General features: G+C 37.3%; 1 protein-coding gene across 4 annotated transcripts in view; it reads right to left on the bottom strand.

Annotated features, from left to right (window-relative positions):
* Window positions 1-13,590, bottom strand: part of INVS (inversin) — a 95,229-nt gene extending 81,639 nt beyond the window's left edge. For 2 of the 4 annotated variants that reach the window (XM_035898995.1, XM_009643488.2), the window contains exons 1-2: window positions 13,426-13,590; window positions 5,538-5,704 (exon numbers count right to left, since the gene is read on the bottom strand). In XM_035898995.1, the coding sequence (XP_035754888.1) occupies window positions 5,538-5,704; window positions 13,426-13,531 (273 nt within the window). In that variant the 5' untranslated portion in view covers window positions 13,532-13,590. Of the gene's footprint in view, window positions 1-2,363; window positions 2,550-5,537; window positions 5,705-13,425 lie in introns of those variants that run through there. The other 2 variants (XM_035898996.1, XM_035898997.1) reach the window with 2 other exon arrangements.
* Between the last annotated feature and the right edge of the window lie 6,848 nt (window positions 13,591-20,438).

The following is a 20,438-nucleotide window of genomic DNA, read 5'->3' as shown; positions in this document are numbered from 1 at the left end:
TGTCCAGTTTAACAAGAGAGACCAAAACATTCTACCTTTATAGTGGAATAGAAGAAAATCCAAGAAGAAAAACCAGGTAACTTCATTTACATGTCCTTCTGCCTAGAAAGACTGAAACATCTCCATCATAATGCCAATGAAGAAAAGACAGATACCACAAAAGACCACATCAATGAAGATTCAAAAAAGGTGACTTGCTAAAAAACGTATGCTTTGTGTGAGATTAATTTGTCACAACTTTGACATTGACAACATCAAAAACTACCTCCATCACACTGACAACATCAAAAACTACCTCTGTCACACGTCTAAAAAGCAGTCTTGGCTAGTCAGTGGTACTCACTTTTACTTTAGGGTGAATGAACTGCACCCTAAAGTGCATTAACTTTAAAAGTTATCTAGATGACTAGCTCAGATTAGATGACTGCAATGTAAATTTCTACAGTTGTTTGAGATTTTTCTCACCCCATTGTCTCACATTGAACTGTAGTATATTTTAAATATTTTCCACAAGAGAAAAAGATAACATTTGTTACATTTAAGCAAAGAGTTTAACTTTCTAGCTCCTTATTCATGCTAAGAATCTTTTCCAGACCAACAGACATGTAAAGGTTAAAAGCTGTAATACAAAGGATGTCTATCACCAAATGGAAGACTTATCATTAAGCACATAATTATTATCATTAAGCAACCACTCAGCAAAGGTTATCATATCAATGTATAACCATAGTTGTTTTCAAAAAGCATTGCTATTTCAAGTAGTATTAATAACTGAAATTTCTGACCCTACCTTATTAACTTCAGGAACCTTCTGCAAAGAAAGGTGTGAGAACACTTATGCTTCATCTGCCATCAAAGAAAGGTGGCTAGGTGGACTGGTAACTCTTACTTCCAGAATGACATTAATCAAGTCTGAGACAGGGAGACTACAAGAACCTTTTGTTGATAGCCTGATACACCTTTCCAGGTAACTATTGCTTTATAGACACGCTCCAGTGACAAAAGCCGTTTGGACAAAGTATGGCAAGAAAAGGATGACATGGCGATTTTGAGTTCTGAGACCTCAGTTTCCTCATTAATTGGCAAAGACAACCTAGATATTAAAACCACATTAGACAGGTTACTGAAATCATCAAATCACCTTCACTTTTTACCTATGTTGAAAGCCTTGGAACTGAAAGAACATGGAATAGCATGGGTCAGTATGCCTAGCTATGCTATCAGAAATATTTTTGGTAGAGGCTATGAACAGCATTTATATCAAGTGGAGAAATTCTGACACTGTTTATTGATATCCAAAGCAAGACAGAGCTATTGTTAACAACTCAGAGTTCTGAAAGATGGCTTCTAGGACTCTTGTGGGACAACAGGCAAAAGCACTTGAGTGCGCCAGAACACCTAGGCAGAGATCATCTATACAAGTGCAAATAATAACTACTTAAAAAGGAGTTAGAGATGCCATTAGGAAAAGATGAAGGATTAAGGAAGTACTGTGAGACTCTCTATCATGTAAGATGATGTTTTGTGTGACCAGATGGGTAATCCTGCAATTTTCACCTGTAATTTAGGAACAACCTCTGTTTTATCAGCTAATGAGGATTTGAATTTTGATGACCAGATGTGATTGGTAGCATTTTGGAGGACTGGGAGAAATCCTTATGCAACAGTAAAACATGATGGGGAGCAAAAGTTGCCTGTTCTTCTTCAGACAATAGCAGGAAGTATAAAACTTGCAGAAAGGTGAAAGTTAAAAATAAAAATAAAATATAATAGAGAGCTGGCATGTACATATGTGTGTATATATACACATACCAGTTATAGACAGGTTTGCAAATCACACAGGTGTAGTCAGAAGCTAGTTATGTAAGCATTAATGGAATGATGTTGCAGCTGTTCATTTAACTCCTATCCAACCAGGAAACCATCCTAGAGAAGCAAGGCAATTAAGAGTCCTAATTCATTTTACTTAATACTGATGATTTTTGACTGAATTCAGGGCTATGCCACATTTCTGAATGTTTGTTCTATACCAGGGATGAAAAACCCCATGCAAACTATTTTACTAGGACTGAAATACATGAACTGGCAGTCCTTTCAGTCAGCTAATCCTTCAGTGAAGTCTCCAGGCAGAATAATGGAAATAGCATCATTTCAAGTGAGCATGCATTTCTACCAACACCTTAGCACAATTATTTGATGCTGAAGAGAAAAAGGAAAGAACTTTACACTGGCTGTAGTTTTAGCTGATACTGAGGGAAAGAAATATTGCAAGATTCTCTGACAGACAAATGGCAAAAAGTATCCTGCAGAGAACAAAACTAATTTTTTTTCGATAACCAGGATTACTAATGAGAGAATCACACCATTTTGAACCTAAACACATGAAGGGAACATTCAGCTTCCTTTTGTCCACGATGGCTAAATCATTCTTTCTGTTTGGCATCAGAAGAGTATCTTCTCACAAACGCGTTGCCTCTGAGACAGTTCTGTGGCTCCCAAACACAGATGAGACCATTTTTTTCAAATGCCACGCTGTTTCAGAGGAACATCTGTAAAGGGACACATAAAGAAAGCCTGCAGAATGATACCCTAAACAGACTCAAATATTCTGGCAACAAACTCTAGCCCTCAGGACGTCTGATGAGACCTGATGAGTAAGGTGTTCCAAAAGCACTCCCAAGAGACAGCAAAAAATGGCAAAAGTAATTCTAGTACCTAGAGAGGAAGGTTCCTAACTCAGGAAACCTAGCTGCTTTTTACATCCATCTGCTTTAGTTGAGAACGTGTATGTGGAGAAGTGTCTGCTGCCTCTTCACTGTGCATTAATCTTAATTTCCCTCTCCAAAGAAAATGAAAATTAGGATGCAACTCAAGTGCAATTTAGGAATCTGAAATCTCCAAGCACTGTCATTCTGTGACTACAAATGAATGGAGATTTAGAAAGTCATGTAAACCTGTTTTGAAGAAGTGCAGGACAGTGACTGACTGACTCACAAGCTTGAACACAAAAAACCCCCTATAAAGTAGCCCCAGTAAATATGTAGATTCATGATTAACCAACATTGACAATAAAACTTTGGAAATGGGCTATCTCATGGTATTTTTCTTTTTCTGTCTGAAAGTCAACTTTCAGTATTGATTACCGAGGAAAAAATTTTTTTACTTTGGGGAAAAAATATAAAAATTAGCCCTTATGTTAGAGGAGAACATAAACCAAAAGTATCAGAGAGGAATAAGAAGAATGCAAAACATTATTTAAACAGTCAAAACGGCATAGAACATGAAGCTGTTTTGAATTTTAGTTTTATATATTTGGCAGAAGGCATTCATGATAGAAATGCAGATCTTAAAATGTTAATAAGAAAGACTGAAGACAAAATTTTACACACAAGAAAAGGTAATTTTGTAAGCTGACATCAATCGTGAGCAACTGCTCAGAAGACACAGAATGCAGTTTTACAGGACAGCTAAGCAGTCAGCCAAATGCAAAGCAGCCACAAGGTCTACCTCCTGGTCACTTTTTGCTACCCCAGCACTATGATGGCACAAGCACATACATGGCTTTGGGGTGAATCACATCTATCTAGTACATCACACAGTAAGTGGGTGACTGCATAAAATCTGCTAAAACAGCATGAGGTAAAGACAGTACCTTTTTCTTTCAGCTGCACTGTCAACTGAAAACACGTCTAAGATTGTACAAGTATCATGTGGTACAAACTGCCCTTTCATGATTGCAGCAAGACGTAAAGGAAATGGAGACCCCATGCAGTTAATGGATATTATGGCAAGGCAAAATATCTCTTGCCTAGAATAGCTGCAGTACAAATATCCACAATATGAACATACAGACAAAGATTTAAACAAGAATTTGTATCGTTTTAATATGCTAAAAGGTATTTTAAAAACCTGGGGAAGACATAATTTTTAAAATTAAATTTTTAATATGATTGAGACATCCATGTGCCTGTCAGGTCATAAAATCTAAAGCCTGGATGAACACCAGGCAAGTAGAGTATCTTGCAGTGATTTTTTAAGTCTCTGACATTGTTATGTTATGAAATACCTGTCTTTGAAGCAACATTCTGAGTAAGCTGGTCACTGAGAAATATGAAGTTAACTCTGGTAGACTAGAGACAAGGTTACAATGATGACTGAAGTATTTCCTCAGGGTGTTGTGGAATGTAGCCAAACAGATTAATTAGCCTATTTCAACTCAACTATAACCTACTGTAACTAATTATGATGGTAGTCAAGTAATGTAGTGCATTACTGTACTCATTTCAATAATGCGCTCGCACTAGTTTTTAATAGTTAACATTTTTCCTAAGGAATTTGTGAATTTAAAATATTAAATGAACACTAATTCCCAATAAGGGATGCAGTAACACAGACCACACAGTCCTTATGGACTCCCACGCAAGTGTGACTGAACAATGTCATCTTATAATCTTCCTAAATGGTTCTCTTTTCATTTGCATATATCCCTCCTTACTAAATACTGTGACCATACTATAAGCTACCTTTATGTAAACCTAAAATAAAACAAAATAAAATGCAGAGTGTATTAAAAAGTACAGAAACATCTGAACAATGTGAATGATTATGAACAGGGGACAAGTTGTTATAAATAGAAATTATTTCCTACAAAAATCATGGCAGGCATTCTAACTGGTACCAAAAGACACAGCTTAGATAGCCAAAACAACTTTAACTTTTGAGCAGTTACAATTTTAAACATACTATAAAAGGTAAAATAGTAAATAAAAAGCTGTTCCTTTCAGTTTGAGTTTTTAAATCTCTGTGGAGTCTTTTTCATAGCTCATGAACTCAACCTTCTTGGTTAGCTAATCAACCCACTTTTTTTTTTTTTCTTCTCCTGTCAGCAGCTTGCTTATTCTCCTGTAACTGTAGACACTTCCCCCAGCTATAAACACACTCAAAATTTATTTCAGCTCTGAAGTTACACTTTAAATTACCTTTTATTTCATTGTTGAATACTTTGTTTAGCACTTCTTCAGTGGGACAATGTAATTGGACAATATTACAGACTGAAATTGTAGAAGGAAAAACAGACAGTAATTTATCTCCCTCCTAGTCCTCAAAATTATTTGGTATTCCAGATCCTTGAAATTCTTAGACATGGCAGTAACAATTAACCATATACGGCCTTATATCCATTGAAATTTATGGTAACATCCTAAGGAGTATCAGAATGCACAAAATTTACTTAGAACTGGCTATCCCAAAATAGACAAGGACTTTTTCCTAGAAAGTGCAAGTTCTTAAGACAGCAATGAACTATACCGTCTATGCAGACAGCTACAAATACACTGAGTAAAAACATAAAAAACAAACCCAACCTCCAAAGATCTACTTGGGATGGGCTAAGTTTTTAAAAAAGTCATAGTGTTATTTGCCTCTAAAATAATGAAAGCTTCTAAAGATACAACACACTTAATACAATAAGATCTCCTTTATACCTGTTGCGAATGCCGCAAGTTTATACGACAGCAGAGCACTTTTAATGTAATTACCTTTTGTGCAGCAAGATGGAGGGCAGTTCTTTGGCTACGATCAGCTCTATTAACATCGGCTCCAGCCTTCAGCAACGCCTCTGCACAGTCCAGCCTGTCAGCCAATACACAGTACATAAGCGGAGTTCGTCCAAACTGGTCCTCTTTATCTTTCAGCTCAGAGTTTCCTAAAAAAAAAAAAAAAAAAACCAACCCCAAAACCCCACATGAAGCAATTAAATCTTTCTGTATCTAAAAGCAGTACTTTTTTATTAAAAGGGTACTTTAATTAAAAGTAATCCTCTTATTATAAATGAACCGTGACCAAAAAAAAAGTTACTACTTTTTATCCTGTTTTTACTGACATTTACAGGATATTTCAAAATATATTTACAGAAAAAAGTATATTCAGAAAACATTAGTTCCACAAATACATCTACCACCAGTAACATTCTGCAGTGGCGTAATTATAAATAACTTCTAAATAGTTAGACAGGTCTTGGCTGCAAAGATTACTTTAAAAAATATCAACAGCAAGTAAACCAAATAGTCCTTCTGAAATCTGTGAACGCTGTAACTAAAACAATCTTTGAAGCCTACTCACAGCAATGTTTATTTAAAAAGCATAAACAAGTCAATATTACATCAATACCATTATTTATTTCATAGTGCCATACAATATGGAAACTACTGAAATACTTCTCACACTTTCTCAAATTGATAGTTAGTAAGGCAGCAATTAAGCTAAATAAGAAGTTTGAGGTCCTATAAAAAAAACCCAAAGCATTGTATTACTATTCACAGTCAAAAAAACCCAACCCCCCAAACAAGTATGCATTCTCCACTATGAAGTTTCATATTTCTATTATGTCACCACATAGAAAATAGCACCTATAAATTTATGGGTATCGACTATCCTATACATCCCAACTCTAAATACATCTCCCATGTAGCAACTTCGTCTACAATTATTCAAGGAACATTGGATTTTAACAGGTAAGTTAATTTTTCTTTTTAAATATTCCCTTGTTTGCATGATTGTTGATGTTTCAAAACAACTCCAGCAGAGGCATGCTTCTCCTTTACAAACACAGTCTTCACTCTCCCCCAGCATATTATACTTATCTATTTATCCAGTAATTGTATTCTCAATTATAAATTCTATTGATTCACCCAGCAGAGGAGTCAAGCAGATTAAATGTGAATCAAGAGGAATATCAAGGATTAAAATTCGTTCCCTACCAACCAAGCCTCTCACAAAAAAAACTTTTAAGCAGGCTATTGCTAGTTAGAGCAATCATTTGCTCACTCACTCAATTTGTGAGTTCCTTTAAAACTGTTGAGTGAATACCGTATTTTTCTCATGATTCATTCTGTAACACCTTCTCTTGCTTAGAAATTGTGATTTGCACTGAGAAAAATCTTTCTGCTCTGTAAAAAAAACAGTTTAGGAACCTTTCAAAGCTCTTCTGTGAATGCAGATGTAGAATTTTTTTCTTCTTCACCCATGGCTTTATGTTCTCTGACTGCACCCTCACCTTGACAATCCATTAGTTTTATAATTCATTTTTATGCCTCTAGTAAACTATTAAAAAAACCCCAAGGCTTTTACTGACCTGCATCTACCTTCCTCAGACACAGGTTTTGTTTTTTGAAGACCACCTTCTTGCTTTTAATACCCACTGTTACACTGCTGTTTAGCCATGCTCGCTTCCCTTTGACCTTCCTAAATTTTTTCTTTTGTTAAGAGCTTTTGCATTGGCTTCACACTGCACTCTTTAGACTAATCTTTAGATTCTTCTTAGCAAACCTCTTCATTTTAATGTCCTTCACTGTTTTTAGAGTACACAACTACAGTGGGCTGCTGTTGCTTATCCGTGTATATTCTTGCTTAGTAACACTGATTCAGGCCCTATACAGCAGTCAAGAGCAACTCAAGAGCTGGTTCTGTTCTAGGTTCACCAAGAGTTCTGTTGCCAGTCCTTTAGTGATTTCTAACAGTTTTAGGATCATATCCTCCATAACCATTTATCCAAAACATATGAAAGTAACCTTCATTACTATTGAGTTTCCTGTCAATTCAGACTCTCTGATCTCCTTTAGCATGACACAGATATCACCGTCTGGTCAGATGGACAGTAATAAAGTGTTAGAACTGTAGTTTCTTATTTAGACCCGTAAATGCAATGATTAAGGCAGGGTTTTTTTGTGTTTAAGCTTGATTTATATGGTCATTTGTTAATCTCATTTGAATCCAAGACTCGTTTTCTGCTTTGGTTTTTAAAAGTGTATCACCACTCCTCCACCTACATATCTTCCATGCACGTATCAGAATACAAAGTATACAGAAAAAACATTGTCCATATTGATGCTTTCCCTTCCATAGATTTTACATTCTCACCAGATTATCAACAGCCTCACTTAAAGCACAACATTCTAGTTCTCCTACCTAATTTTTTAGACTTCCATATGTGTAGAACATACATTTGCTTTGGATTTCTTTACCTTGCATCTTGCATAAGATGCTGCCTTTTCCTACTGTATTACTACATAAATGAAGATGCAGAATAGCTATGATTCAACCTTCTGTAGATAAGCCACTGGGAACTGCACGTACCCTTGTCAGCTTTTCCTCATTTTTACCTTTAGAAACCTTCTCAGAATTAGCATAATAGCTGAGACCTGGATTTTTTCAATAAATAAATGACCAAAGTATATTTTTATACTGAATAAAAAAACAAATAATAAACCAAATAACAGAAAATTACACTTGTAAATTTATACATGTGATTTTTTTTCCTGTGGGACCTTCATAAAAACTGCATAAGAATCTAGTCTAAACTTTGCTTAGAATGAGAAAAGTATTGGATGTATCTTACTTACTACTCTTCACATCAAAACAAAAGGTATCAAAAAAGCTTAATTTTATGGTAGCATATTTAAAAGTAATTTTTAAAAGTAATTTGCAATATGTTTCTAAAGGGGAGTTAAAACTGCCTAAGTTGAAAGGTATTTGGACTATTATTTATGTCCTGTTAGATGTAACTACATTTTGACATGAAAAAATAAATAGGTAGTATAATTTTTACTAACACTATGTACATATTTGATACTGTTAACATTCTAATTTTGTCGTATTTTTTTAGAAAAAAGCTCATGTATTGTCTTTAAATATTCACTTAAGTGTCATCTTATTTTCATTATTGAAGCCTATAGTTCTTCACTTTGACACAAAATGAAAAGTTGTAATATGTACAAAACACATTAGAAATAGCATGTAGAAAAAAATAATGTCACTTGTTTAATTAAATGCATGGCCATTAGAAAATAATTCAAACTGTAACATAGGACTTGCATGGGGGAATCCAAAATTTTTTTATTTTGCTTCACTTGTAAAAATATTTGCTAGACTTATTTCACAGTATTACAATTCTATTGCAAACTGGATGCAGTTTCAAGATAATTCTTTCCTCCACTACTAGAAAGAAGTATTTTAAAAGGTATAGATACATACTGTGAAACTGTCAATGTCTCACGTCTCAATATTTTGGCTAACCATAATAGCTTCTTCCATTCAATAGAGCACAGTACAGAAACATCAAAGCCAGTTACAACTAACCACGCAGCCCTGTGCAGCAACATATAGATACTGAGGTCCAAAGCATAATTTAACATGGTACTGCTCTCAGTCAACGAGACAATTTCTTTAATTAGCTATGCATAGTCAGGTGCTCTTCCAGTATTAGTTCAATCTGATAATTTAGACATCACTAAATCATATTCCACTGTTCAATGTTAACATAACTTCAATAGTGTCTTAAATCTGTTGAATATGATGGGACTTACACAATCACATGTATTTTTTAAAAAAGAAATACATAAATATGCATTTCTCCCAGTAAAACACATGCACATGGCTTATGCTCATATAACACTCATTCTTAAATCAGCAGCGTGCAAAACTAGTGTCTCTCCCTCAAATTCCACGTTCCCTTTCTGTTATATAATGTTAGAGGATATACAGAATGTAGAGACTAAAAGAAAGAAATGCGTGAGGTCAAGACGAGCAGAAATGGCCTAAAGCTCAAGTACAACCCAGCTAAGTAGGGCAACACATCTCATTTCATGTACAGCTCCCAAAGAGCGATGTAGCTGATGACAAAGTTTCCACGACTGCAGACAGTCTGAAAAATGAGCAAGACCTTCAAAACTTGATGCCAGTGATTTGTCTGAAGCTGCTGCGCTGGTTTTTAAAGGAAAGAAACCATCTTCAGCTAGCAGTAGGTTTCTTTCTGTTATTATTTCGTTTGCTTACAAGACTCTGTAAGGCCCTTAGAATGGTTAAGGTTCTGTGGGCACTTCCCTGAAAGTGTCTGTGCTGAAGGGAAAAGACAAGGACTAGGAGCTACTATATCACCCTCAGGTGCTAAGGGGGGCTAACCTGATGAAATGCACTAACCACAGCACCTTGTGGACCTCACAGTTGCAGTAAATTATTATTTTCTGCAATGAAGAAAGCACAGGTAGCCTTCTAATAGGTCTTATATGGGTATACCTAAAATGTGCCATGGCAAAACTAAATTCTCTTCCACATACCTGCCTAAGAAAGGAAGTTTGTTTGATCCCTCCCCTTTCAGGATCAACATCCTCACCCCACCCAGATTTCATAAGCTTGTGGCCAACGGAGGTCATGAACGCCATGGAATCAAGTGGCCCAATTCCAAAATTTATCCCATATTCATACCTCATCACTTCCTCACATCTGTGCAAGCAGTCACATCAGACTAACATTTCCATGCATTTTGCAAATCAGAAGAGGAGAAAGTGCAGGAGGAGGACATGAATTCTGCGTAATTATTAAAAGACAGACCATCTCTTCTTACTTGCAAGAGTCTTGCCTTTTGCAATATCTGATTTGAGTTTTATTCAACCTCCCACACTGCAGAACATGGAATAGAGAAGCAGAGAATCAAAAACATGCAACTGCCTATTTGCAACCCAGAATTTATAGTTAAAATTTACAATGGCACATCACATCAGAGTGTTGGAAGCACTTGTACGCAAGCAATACACAATAAGGGTTTTAGAATGAGGAGTTGGACTGAACAGATGCTTCAGTATAATGACTATTACACACATTGTTGTGTTCTTATAAACAATTAAAACAATTAGATGCATCTTCCTGAAACTCTACATAAATGTGTTAAATGCAAAATGATCCTCCAAACAGAAAATTAACTTTTTCTCCCTTTTTTGCTAGGATTAAAATCATAAAGATGTGTTTTAACACCAAAGAACTATTAATTAAAGATGTTCAGTCTTGTATAAAGCCTAGAAAATACTGAGTATTCCCCAAAGCCTGAAATCATACAATTCTGAAACAATGTGATACAGTACTAAGCAACTCATGCAATGCAAACAATTAGCACACTTTTGTTAGAGCATTGGTTATACAATAAAAACTTGGCATGTACTGTGCTTTATGGTATTTAACCCATAGGCTGTTTAGAAAGTCCTGTAATTAAGCTTCAGTAGTTGTTAACATAAAGGGACACTTTGCTCCGAAGCCCTTTTTCTCTATATAAATTTTCTACTTACCTTTGATTCTATTTATGCCTCTTATTGGTACAGGACGTCAAAAGGAACACAGTACCCAGAATACATTGTATTATTTCAAACACCTGCTCCTTTACAATCACAGGCTATTCGGCAGCAGATTACATGTGCATCCATACTCATGAATTATATGCAAATACAATGTATAAGTTTGTACACAGTCACACATGCTCCATCAAGTTACAGATGGGAAATGGAATAATCACCAAACAGGTTAGAGGGGCTTCTCTAAGAGACTGTTTAACCAGCCTCTATGCCTTACTTACAGAGAAAAATAATAATGAATTTAGGGGTAAAAAGCCCTCCCTGAAAGAAGGAGAAAGTCAGACATTATGTTACTGCATATACTGCTAGCCACGTAATCAAGATGCAAAGCTTGGCTGTGTCAGGAGAATGCTGTCAAGCAATCCAGCATACGCACACATAACGCTGAAGTACTGTCCTGAATTAGATGCTGCTGCTAAGTGAAGTCATGAAGTTCAGTGAATAACACCAATTGCTCAATTTACTTCTGGCATCAAGTTATACTTTCAACAGTGCCTGGTAAACAGCTAAAAATATTACTCTGATGCATTCTTCTTCTGCTAGGCAATACCTTTTTTTTTTTTTTTGGTCTTGTCCTGGCAAAAGTAAGGTCTGTGTCACATCCTGTCAAAACACGACAAAGCAGAAAAGCCATATTTTGCTAGTCTAGCAAAGGCTGCAAAGATTATGCAGTTTTCTCTCCCACGTAAAAATAACACACAGCATTTTTATTTTGTTGCTGCATGATTGCCATTAAAAGAACAGTGATTTCCATATCTGGTTATAATGGCTGTTTTGTGGTGTAATTGACAAGGTGTACCAGCAACACAGAAGTACTTGTTCCTTTGTGTTTTCAAAATACATCTTTTGGCTGTGAAATTAGCAAAAACATACTGAAGTCAGCAAAAACTCCTTGTTGTCACTTCTGATTGTCAGGCAGGATTTGAAAGCTCCAATTTTTTTCCCCCTCCATATGCAGGCAGAGAACTTAAAAAACCCCAGGTATTCAAAGCTACTTTGTAGTTGCATCTCACAGATTTCTAGAAGCATCTGCTTATCAACTGCTCATACGTTGTTTATAAAATGTTCTACAAGAGCAAACAGATAGCATTAAATGCAATCAGTGTATTTTTGAGCCATCACATGAAAAAATAAAGTTGAAGGCCCAACAAAAAATGTTTGTTTCAACCTGTGGGGCTTCTATAAAGTCAGTTCCATCAAACTTTTTCCCCTGTTCGAGTTAAATCACTTCTAATTGTCTTTAGAGAGAATTAGATAGACCTTGTAAAGAAGAATGATTTACTGCTTTCCATACAGCTTTGACAATAGATCCACATAGCTTACTATCTTGTCTTCAACACAGGTCAGCAGGAGATACACAGAGAAACTTGACTGTTGGTTTAATGTGATTACCATTAAATCCTTAAAACTGACAGCAGCATAAATACAGACTAAGTTTCTTAATATTTCACTGTCCTTCACCAAGCTCCAGGAACGAGATTTTCAAAAACAGCTGAGCAAATAAAACTTCTACAGTATCAGCTGGAATTGCATTTAATCAGGAACTCTGAAAATCCAAGTCTTCACCTGTCATATGACAGCCTTCCAAATGTATGTAAGACTGGTTTTGGAACACAGAACATACACTGCTTTTGAAAACTACTAACCCGGAATGCCATACAGTTCTCGGACAGAGAGGCAACCAAGTCCTAGGCTTTTTAATGGATGGGATTTTTATTTTTTTTTTTACTTCAGCTTCAGTAGTACCAGACTCTCTCATTACCTTTAATTTGTCTTGAGAAACATTGTTAGTGTATCAGAATCAAAGTAACAAATAGGGCCCGCTCATTTTGTCCCCAAATACTACACTGTGACAAGACTTCATTAACTATAATAAACCAAGCTTATCAGATTTCCCACAAAAGCAATGATTCCAAAAATAAGGATTTGGGGGCAAAGTATTTCAGCCCAAAGCATTTCAGCCCAAAGCACTTCTCCAGAATTTCAAATTCCCTGAAACAGGAGTCCCAAATAATTCTTCTGGTTGTGTCACTTACAATTTTCTATTTTACTTCACACACAAGTACCAATCAAAGGCAACAGATAATAAAAAGTAAGAAGAATCAGTCCTATTTTCAGGACTACATTTATTCTAGAAATACATAGAATCAAGAAATTAAAACATATCTTAAAGATCAGAGCAGTAAGTCAAAACCAAAAAGCTGCAGCTCTGAAGTAATCAGAATATATCTACAATGAAAACATTTACCTGCTATTAGCTTTTGGAGGGTACTCTTATCTCCATTAACAGCAGCAGCATGCACTTCAGATGCTAATGAGGAACCACTGAAGAGGCAGTTGGCTGAAATATTCATACTCTTTCAAGATATCACCAGAGGTCAGATCTGCACCACCAACATTTTTTCTGGGAATTCAGTTCTGGAAAAAAACAATAAAATAGAATGAATTGTATAACGAGTCATTAAAGTGACTCAAACAATGCTAAAGAGAATAAACTATTCTGTTAAAAACAGAAAAGAACAAACATATTTTACTTCATGGATTAAATCTACCTCTAGCCAAGATTCAACCAGAAAAAGCCTACATCAGGATATTTTATATATATGTTTATTATCGTTTCATTGCTTTCAACATGAATTTCAGTCAATAAGCTTTGCAAAAGTCTGCAAAGAGGACAGTGTTTATCTACAAATCCAACAGACTGTTCCTCAGAGTGTTGGCATGCATGCTTCAATTCAGTAACCAATGAAGTTTGTTATCAATATCAACTTGTTATATTCCTCCAGTACTCCATATCTGGTGGTATTTTACCATGATGGTCTATGGACTTATGCAGGACATGGTTTATAAGTTGAAGTAGCATCTTTTATTTGACCAACTGGCATAACTGAAATAACCAGATCAGCTTTCTAGATCATTAAGTGCTCTCTAAACCTGAAAAGAAGTAGGAAAATGTGTCTGTAAGAAAAGCCACAATGACTTAAACCAGGAGTCTGGCTCTAAATCCTGTCTCACATTGGCCAATGGTAGATGCCAAATAACAGAGGGAAAAATATATATATATAAAAAAATAATAATTGACATGCCTGAGAGACGTGATGCCATGCAGAGGGACCTGGACAAGCTTGAGAAGTGGGCCCAAGTGAACCTCATGAGGTTCCACAAGGCCAAGTACAAGGTCCTGCACTGGGGTTGGGGCAACCCCCAGTATCAATACAGGCTGGAGATGAAGGGATTGAGAACCACCCTGATGAGAAGGACTTGGGGGTACTCGTGGATGAAGAGCTGGACATGAGCCAGCAATGCGCGTTGGCAGCCCAGAAGGCCAACCACATCCTGGGCTGCATCAAAAGCAGCATGGCCAGCAGGTCGAGGGAGATGACTCTGCCCCTCTACTCCACTCTGGTGAGACCCCACCTGGAGTACTGCATCCAGCTCTGGGGTACCCAGCACAGGAAAGACATGGACCTGCCTGAGTGGGTCCAGAGGAGGCCACAAAATGATCAGAGGGATGGAGCACCTCTCCTGTGAAGAAAGGCTGAGAGAGTTGGGGTTGTTCAGCCTGGAGAGGAGAAGGCTCCATGGAGACCTGATTGCAGCCTTTCAGTACTTAAAGGGGGCTTAGAAGAAAGATGGGGACAGACTTTTTAGCAGGGCCTGTTGTGATAGGACAAGGGGTAAGGGTTTTAATCTAAAAGAGGGTAATTTAGACTAGATATAAGAAATACATTTTTTACGAGGGTGTTAAAAGACTGGAACAAGTTGCTCACATAGGTGGTAGATGCCTCATCCATGGAAACATTCCAGGTCAGGTTGGCCGGGGCTCTGAGCAACATGATCTAGTTGAAGATGTCCATGTTCATTGCAGGGGGTTTGGACTAGGTGACCTTTAAAGGCCCCTTCCAATCCAAACAATTCTATAATTATATATATATGAATATGATTTTGTCCCCCTCTTCCAAACACTCTCCCAACCTACAATTATTTCTAGTTCAATCACTTCCTAAAGCGGAATTGGTTTCTGTGTATTTAGTACTCTGCAAATTCTGTTAATTTTTTAAAATACTATACTATATAAAATACTATATAAAATACTATACTATATAAAATACTAATACTATACTATACTACTTTACTATAAATGCATCCAGTCTCCTCTTTAAGATTATGCAAACTTATTGTATTCACAACATCCACTAGCAAGGAGTTCCATGCCATAACTAAACACTGCATGGACAAACCGCTTGTTTTCATCTGTCTTGTCCTGGCTCTTGCCACCTGAGGGCCCTTAATTCTTGTCCTGGAAGGGACAGTAAATAAACAATTCTTATCCATCCATAATTATTCTACAGGTCTTTAACATATCCTCCCTAATCATATCTTCCTCTAGCTGAGACAGTCATAGCTTACTTAGCTGTTAGCCAGGCAGCAGCCTTTTTGTATGCATGACCATTTTAATTGCCCTTTTTTGGACCTTTTCACAGTTCTGTTCTAACCCTTTTGAAATGGAAAGAAAACTCCACTAGTTATTCAAGATGTGGGCAAAACATGGATTTATGCAGTGGTATATTTCTTTCTTAAGTCATGTCTACTGCTACAGTTGTCTTCCTAGCCTCTTCTGAAACAGAACTGCTACCTTTGCTGAACTACCACTGCCTTAAGATCTTGATAATGATCAGCTCAGGTCCACACACTATTTCGGAAATGAAGAAGGGCCTGGACACTTGAAAACTTGTTGACTTTCTCCAAAAGTATCAAACACTTGAACTTTTACTTTCAACTCTAACCACACTCATTTGGAATGGAAAACAAAGTGAGGTGAGCAAACAATAATTGTACATACCAGGAGGGAAAAAAAAAAAAAAAAGAGGAGGTATCGCTGAGGCTATCTACTGAATTCTGGGAATTTTTCACCTCATTTTCTGTTCCATGTTAAATATACTCATTTTTTCATGTCCCACATTTACATCATTGTACACTTGGAAACCAGCAAGAGGAAGCTATTTTGCCTCAATTGTTATTTTCAACCGTCTTTGGTTTATTCGGGCTATAAATTGGATATATTGCTACACAGCATCTGTTGTTATTAAGATAATTGCAGACGGATACATATCAACTTAAGGGGGAAATGTTATTAAAACACAAGAAAAACATTCACTTTTATGTAAAATGAAGTGAAAATTTCCACAGCAGATATTAAGTATGAAGTAATAAAGGTAAAGGCCTTTAACTGCAAACAAAAAAAATAAAAACAAATACAACTTAATACTCTAAAATAATTGTAGACTCCTCTTCACAAGCTCCAAAATTCCTTGGAGAGCTGATAAGAAAATTAATACAGGAAGCTCATGGCAGATCTAATCAGTTACTCAAAGAACATCTGCACAATCACATTATCAGCTCATACCACATCCCTGGAATAAGCACAAATATGGAACTATGTGGTTGTGCAAACCTGCTCAACAATGCATCAATATACTGCATCCACTCTACATGAAAACACTCAGGTATAACTCAGACATTGTCTAAAGTATACTGCATGATAACTACAGACAAAGCTTTTAACACACTACTGCCTAAATTGCTGCTTCTCCATCTTGCCCTCAGACAGCCAAGTGCATGCTTCTTTCAATGGCTAACCATACCACTGAACGCTCCTCTCCTGAAGTCTGTCTGCTTGAGTTTTCATGAGTCACAAAAGTGGGTTCATCGTGTCCTAAGAAATATAACACCTTACCTTCCAACCTCTCTCTCCTACAAAAGCTAGTAATGGTGTGACTAGAAAGGCATGAGATGCTGGTTTCCTTGAGTACATACACTAGAACTCCTCGCTAGTGGGACTCTTCCTTGCTTGTGTTCGTGGATCTCCCTTGCCATCCATCAGTCACTTCAGAACGAGGAGTAAGTATGGTATTGCCTAACCTTATCACTTCTTAGAGAATGTGCTTTATGGAAACATGCAATGGCTCACAACACTTTAATAAAGCAAGCAATTTCCCCAAACCCAACTTTTGTTTCAGGCATCCCTACAAAATTATTTCAGAAATCACCCTAGTCACTTACCCAACAACCAACTTCCCAACACCAAGCGTGTATGGCATTTGTACCTGTCTGAAGTGACCAGTTATTAGAGCACAATAGTCACTTGCTTCTACACCAGCACTGGTGCATTCCGTTGAGAAGGCTGGTGGAAAAGCACGAGGACAAGCTCCTCACAAAACTTTATGGAAGTATTTTTTCTCATTAATAGTTCTTTCTGGAGCCATTTCTGGTCATCTGAAACCTATGGAACAATGTGATCCTATCCTATCACTCTCCTCTTCTTCCTTGAACCTCAGAATAACATGACAATGATGATGTTCAATATCTCTTGGAAGTCATGGACACTTCCATCCTCACTGAGTTTGGTGAAACTATATACGTTTCAGAAAAGCCATCGAACATTTTTTGACATGCTTGTTTTACCACATAAGTAGGTGATCCTTCCCATAATCAGAACTGTGTCATTAATGGATTCATGGCTTTGTTCACTTCTAGGAGCAGAGAACAGAAAGGAGTTCAAAGAGTCTAATGTGACAGGAGGTTAACAACATTTTCACTTTTAATGCCATGTAAGACAGGCTAACAGTACCATAATACACCACAACAAATTACAGAAAAGCTCAACTTGACTTGGTGCTTAAGAGAGACAAAGAAAGCGCAGATGCATACGTGACAGAGCAGGATGGACAGAGTTTACACTAGCCCAAACAAGCCTGAATACACTTTAAGACACAAAGCACAATTGTTTTAATTTTAATGCAACAGCCCCTCAAACATTCCCAGTGCTAGCTACAATTGCTGTTTTCTTTTAAGGAGGATGAAGAATATCCACATATTTCAAAATGCTTTCTCTGCTTCCCAAGTATCCTCTCCTCCTCCTCCAACAAAACTGTTTTTTTGACTTTTTAGGACACATAATTGACATGTTTAATTCAAAGCTAACCTCTTCCTCTCAATCTAGCAGGATGGTTCATGCTTTTTGTCACCTTCTCTACATTACACTGGATAAAAGCAGATGAGGCATTTCCAATACAGGCAAATCTGAAGAAACCAAAAGGTAAGCGACATTCTGTTTCATGCTGTTCAAGTAGTCACAGTGCCTCCCCCTACTTAACAATTACTTTTTTTCTCCTTGGTTATTCCTACAGCTATATAAATTTGCCTGCTATATGAAGCAAACTACAATACTCAACTGCAATCTGAACAAGAGGAAAGAAACAGAAAGGAAAGGCTGCAGAGATGGATCACGTGCTACATGGTTTAACATGTACTTGGCATACAAGACTACAGTTTGTCTTTAACTTGCCTCCACCTTTCCCTTAAAAGCTTCCTCTGGATACAGAGGATACATCAGGACACTCTACATTATTAAGCAGACCTATACGCACCACTGGAATTTTACACTTGTTGGAATTTTGAGATACTAGTTTTACTCCCCAAAGTTACCACTGAGGTATTTTCTTCCATTTTCCTTACCTTTTTCCCTTCCACATTCAAATAAACTGTAGTACAAAACATCCAGGGCCAGCAGATACATTCAGCAAATACTGGACAACTTTGTAAAGCACAAGAAGTATCCCAAATACATCAACAATTATATAAAACTAAATAGAGAATTAATAATGAAAGATGTTCATAATTCCCATTTAAAAATAAGAGCCGCCTCTGCATAAAGTGTCAGTAACCATACAAGTGAGAGCAGCAGCCGATTATCTCTACAGCAATTCTCAGTACAGTATCATAACTCCATAGAAAGAGCTAATGCTGCATCAGTAGAATTCTGAAATATTAAGAGAAACTATAAAAGAATGTGTCACTTTCCTCAGTATTTCTCTCACGTATGACAAACAAGTGAATTTGTATCTGGAGGACTTACTTGTTTGATAAAGGTCCTCGCTAGCAAAAAATTAACAAAAAACTAAAAATCAAGAAATAACTACAAGATCTGCTTATAAAAAGTTACATAACTGACAGTATCTGTAATATGCATTGCATTACTGGAATCAAGTAAACAATTAACTTTTTTTTTTCTTTAAGCTAACATGAAGAAAAAGATTAGCCTCACTGAGTCACCTGAAATGAAGGGACAGTCAGACGGACACCAAGGTATGTGAAATTTCATACCAAATTGTGATAAGTAGACCTCTGCATTACATAGAAAACCAGAATTACACCATTTTCCTATTTAGCAAGAAGGTTGTTAAACTTTAAAACAAGATCACTCTATCAAATTTTACTGATAAAGTTTCCAAGTGAAAAATGAGCTGCTATGAAGAAATATCAAAGTATTTTTCAAATGTGACCAAATTCAGAAGACATTCATTCTACAGACTGAGGAGCACAGGTTCTTCAGACAGGCACAGCAGAACTGATAAAAGTTAAGTTCCAGTCTCAGAGTATAAAAAAAAGACATGATTTGTGTGTGTGTGTGTGTGTATATACAGGTATTTTCAGCTCGTGAAACTGACAGGCCAAATGATTTTTGGAGGCTCACACATAAAGTCTGAGCCTGTCGGGCTTTCTTTGAAGCCAAATCGGGCTTGACTTGCAAAAGTTTTCTTTTAAATGGCGTTACGCCCCGTTTCACTGCTTACACCTGTGTACATACTGGAAACGTGAAGAACGCCAAGTTCAGCTTGCCATGATCTTTTTGAGACAGGCAGGCCTGCACGGGCTCAAGGCATATACATGCTGTCAGGGCCAAAGTTCTACTGAAGTTCAGCTTGCCATGATCTTTTTGAGACAGGCCTGCACGGGCTCAAGGCACATACATGCTGTCAGGGCCAAAGTTCTACTAGAAGAGGATGAAGCACTGCATTTTAGGTGTTCTTCCTTTCCAGTCGTTAGGACTCAGGAAGTGACAAAAAGCACAAATCTCTTGAAGCGTCAAGGAGTAAAAATGAATGATGACGTTCCACTTTAACCCCTCTTTATCGAGCTGAAGTTTCCCCCCCCCCCCCCCCGCCGCTCTGCCCCCTCACGCAGGCTGCGCTCCCTTGCAAAGAGAAAGAAGTCGCTTCCCCAAACTCCGAGGAAACGAAGCCCCCGGACTCGCACAGCGCCCAAGCCCGCCTCCACCCTCCCTATAGCCAAATCGCTTTCCCCCGGCCCGGCGGCTGAAGGGACCGGCTCAAGGCGGGACCCAGCGACACCAAACGAAACGTGGACAACTTTCCGCGGGGTTCGCCGGGGCTGCCCAACCCCCCTCCCCCCCGCCCC

This window comes from Egretta garzetta, unplaced genomic scaffold (genome assembly GCF_000687185.1).
Source record: "Egretta garzetta isolate BGI_Z169 unplaced genomic scaffold, ASM68718v1 scaffold88, whole genome shotgun sequence".
Classification (NCBI taxonomy): domain Eukaryota; kingdom Metazoa; phylum Chordata; class Aves; order Pelecaniformes; family Ardeidae; genus Egretta; species Egretta garzetta.
This window is presented reverse-complemented; position numbering and strand designations above follow the sequence as displayed.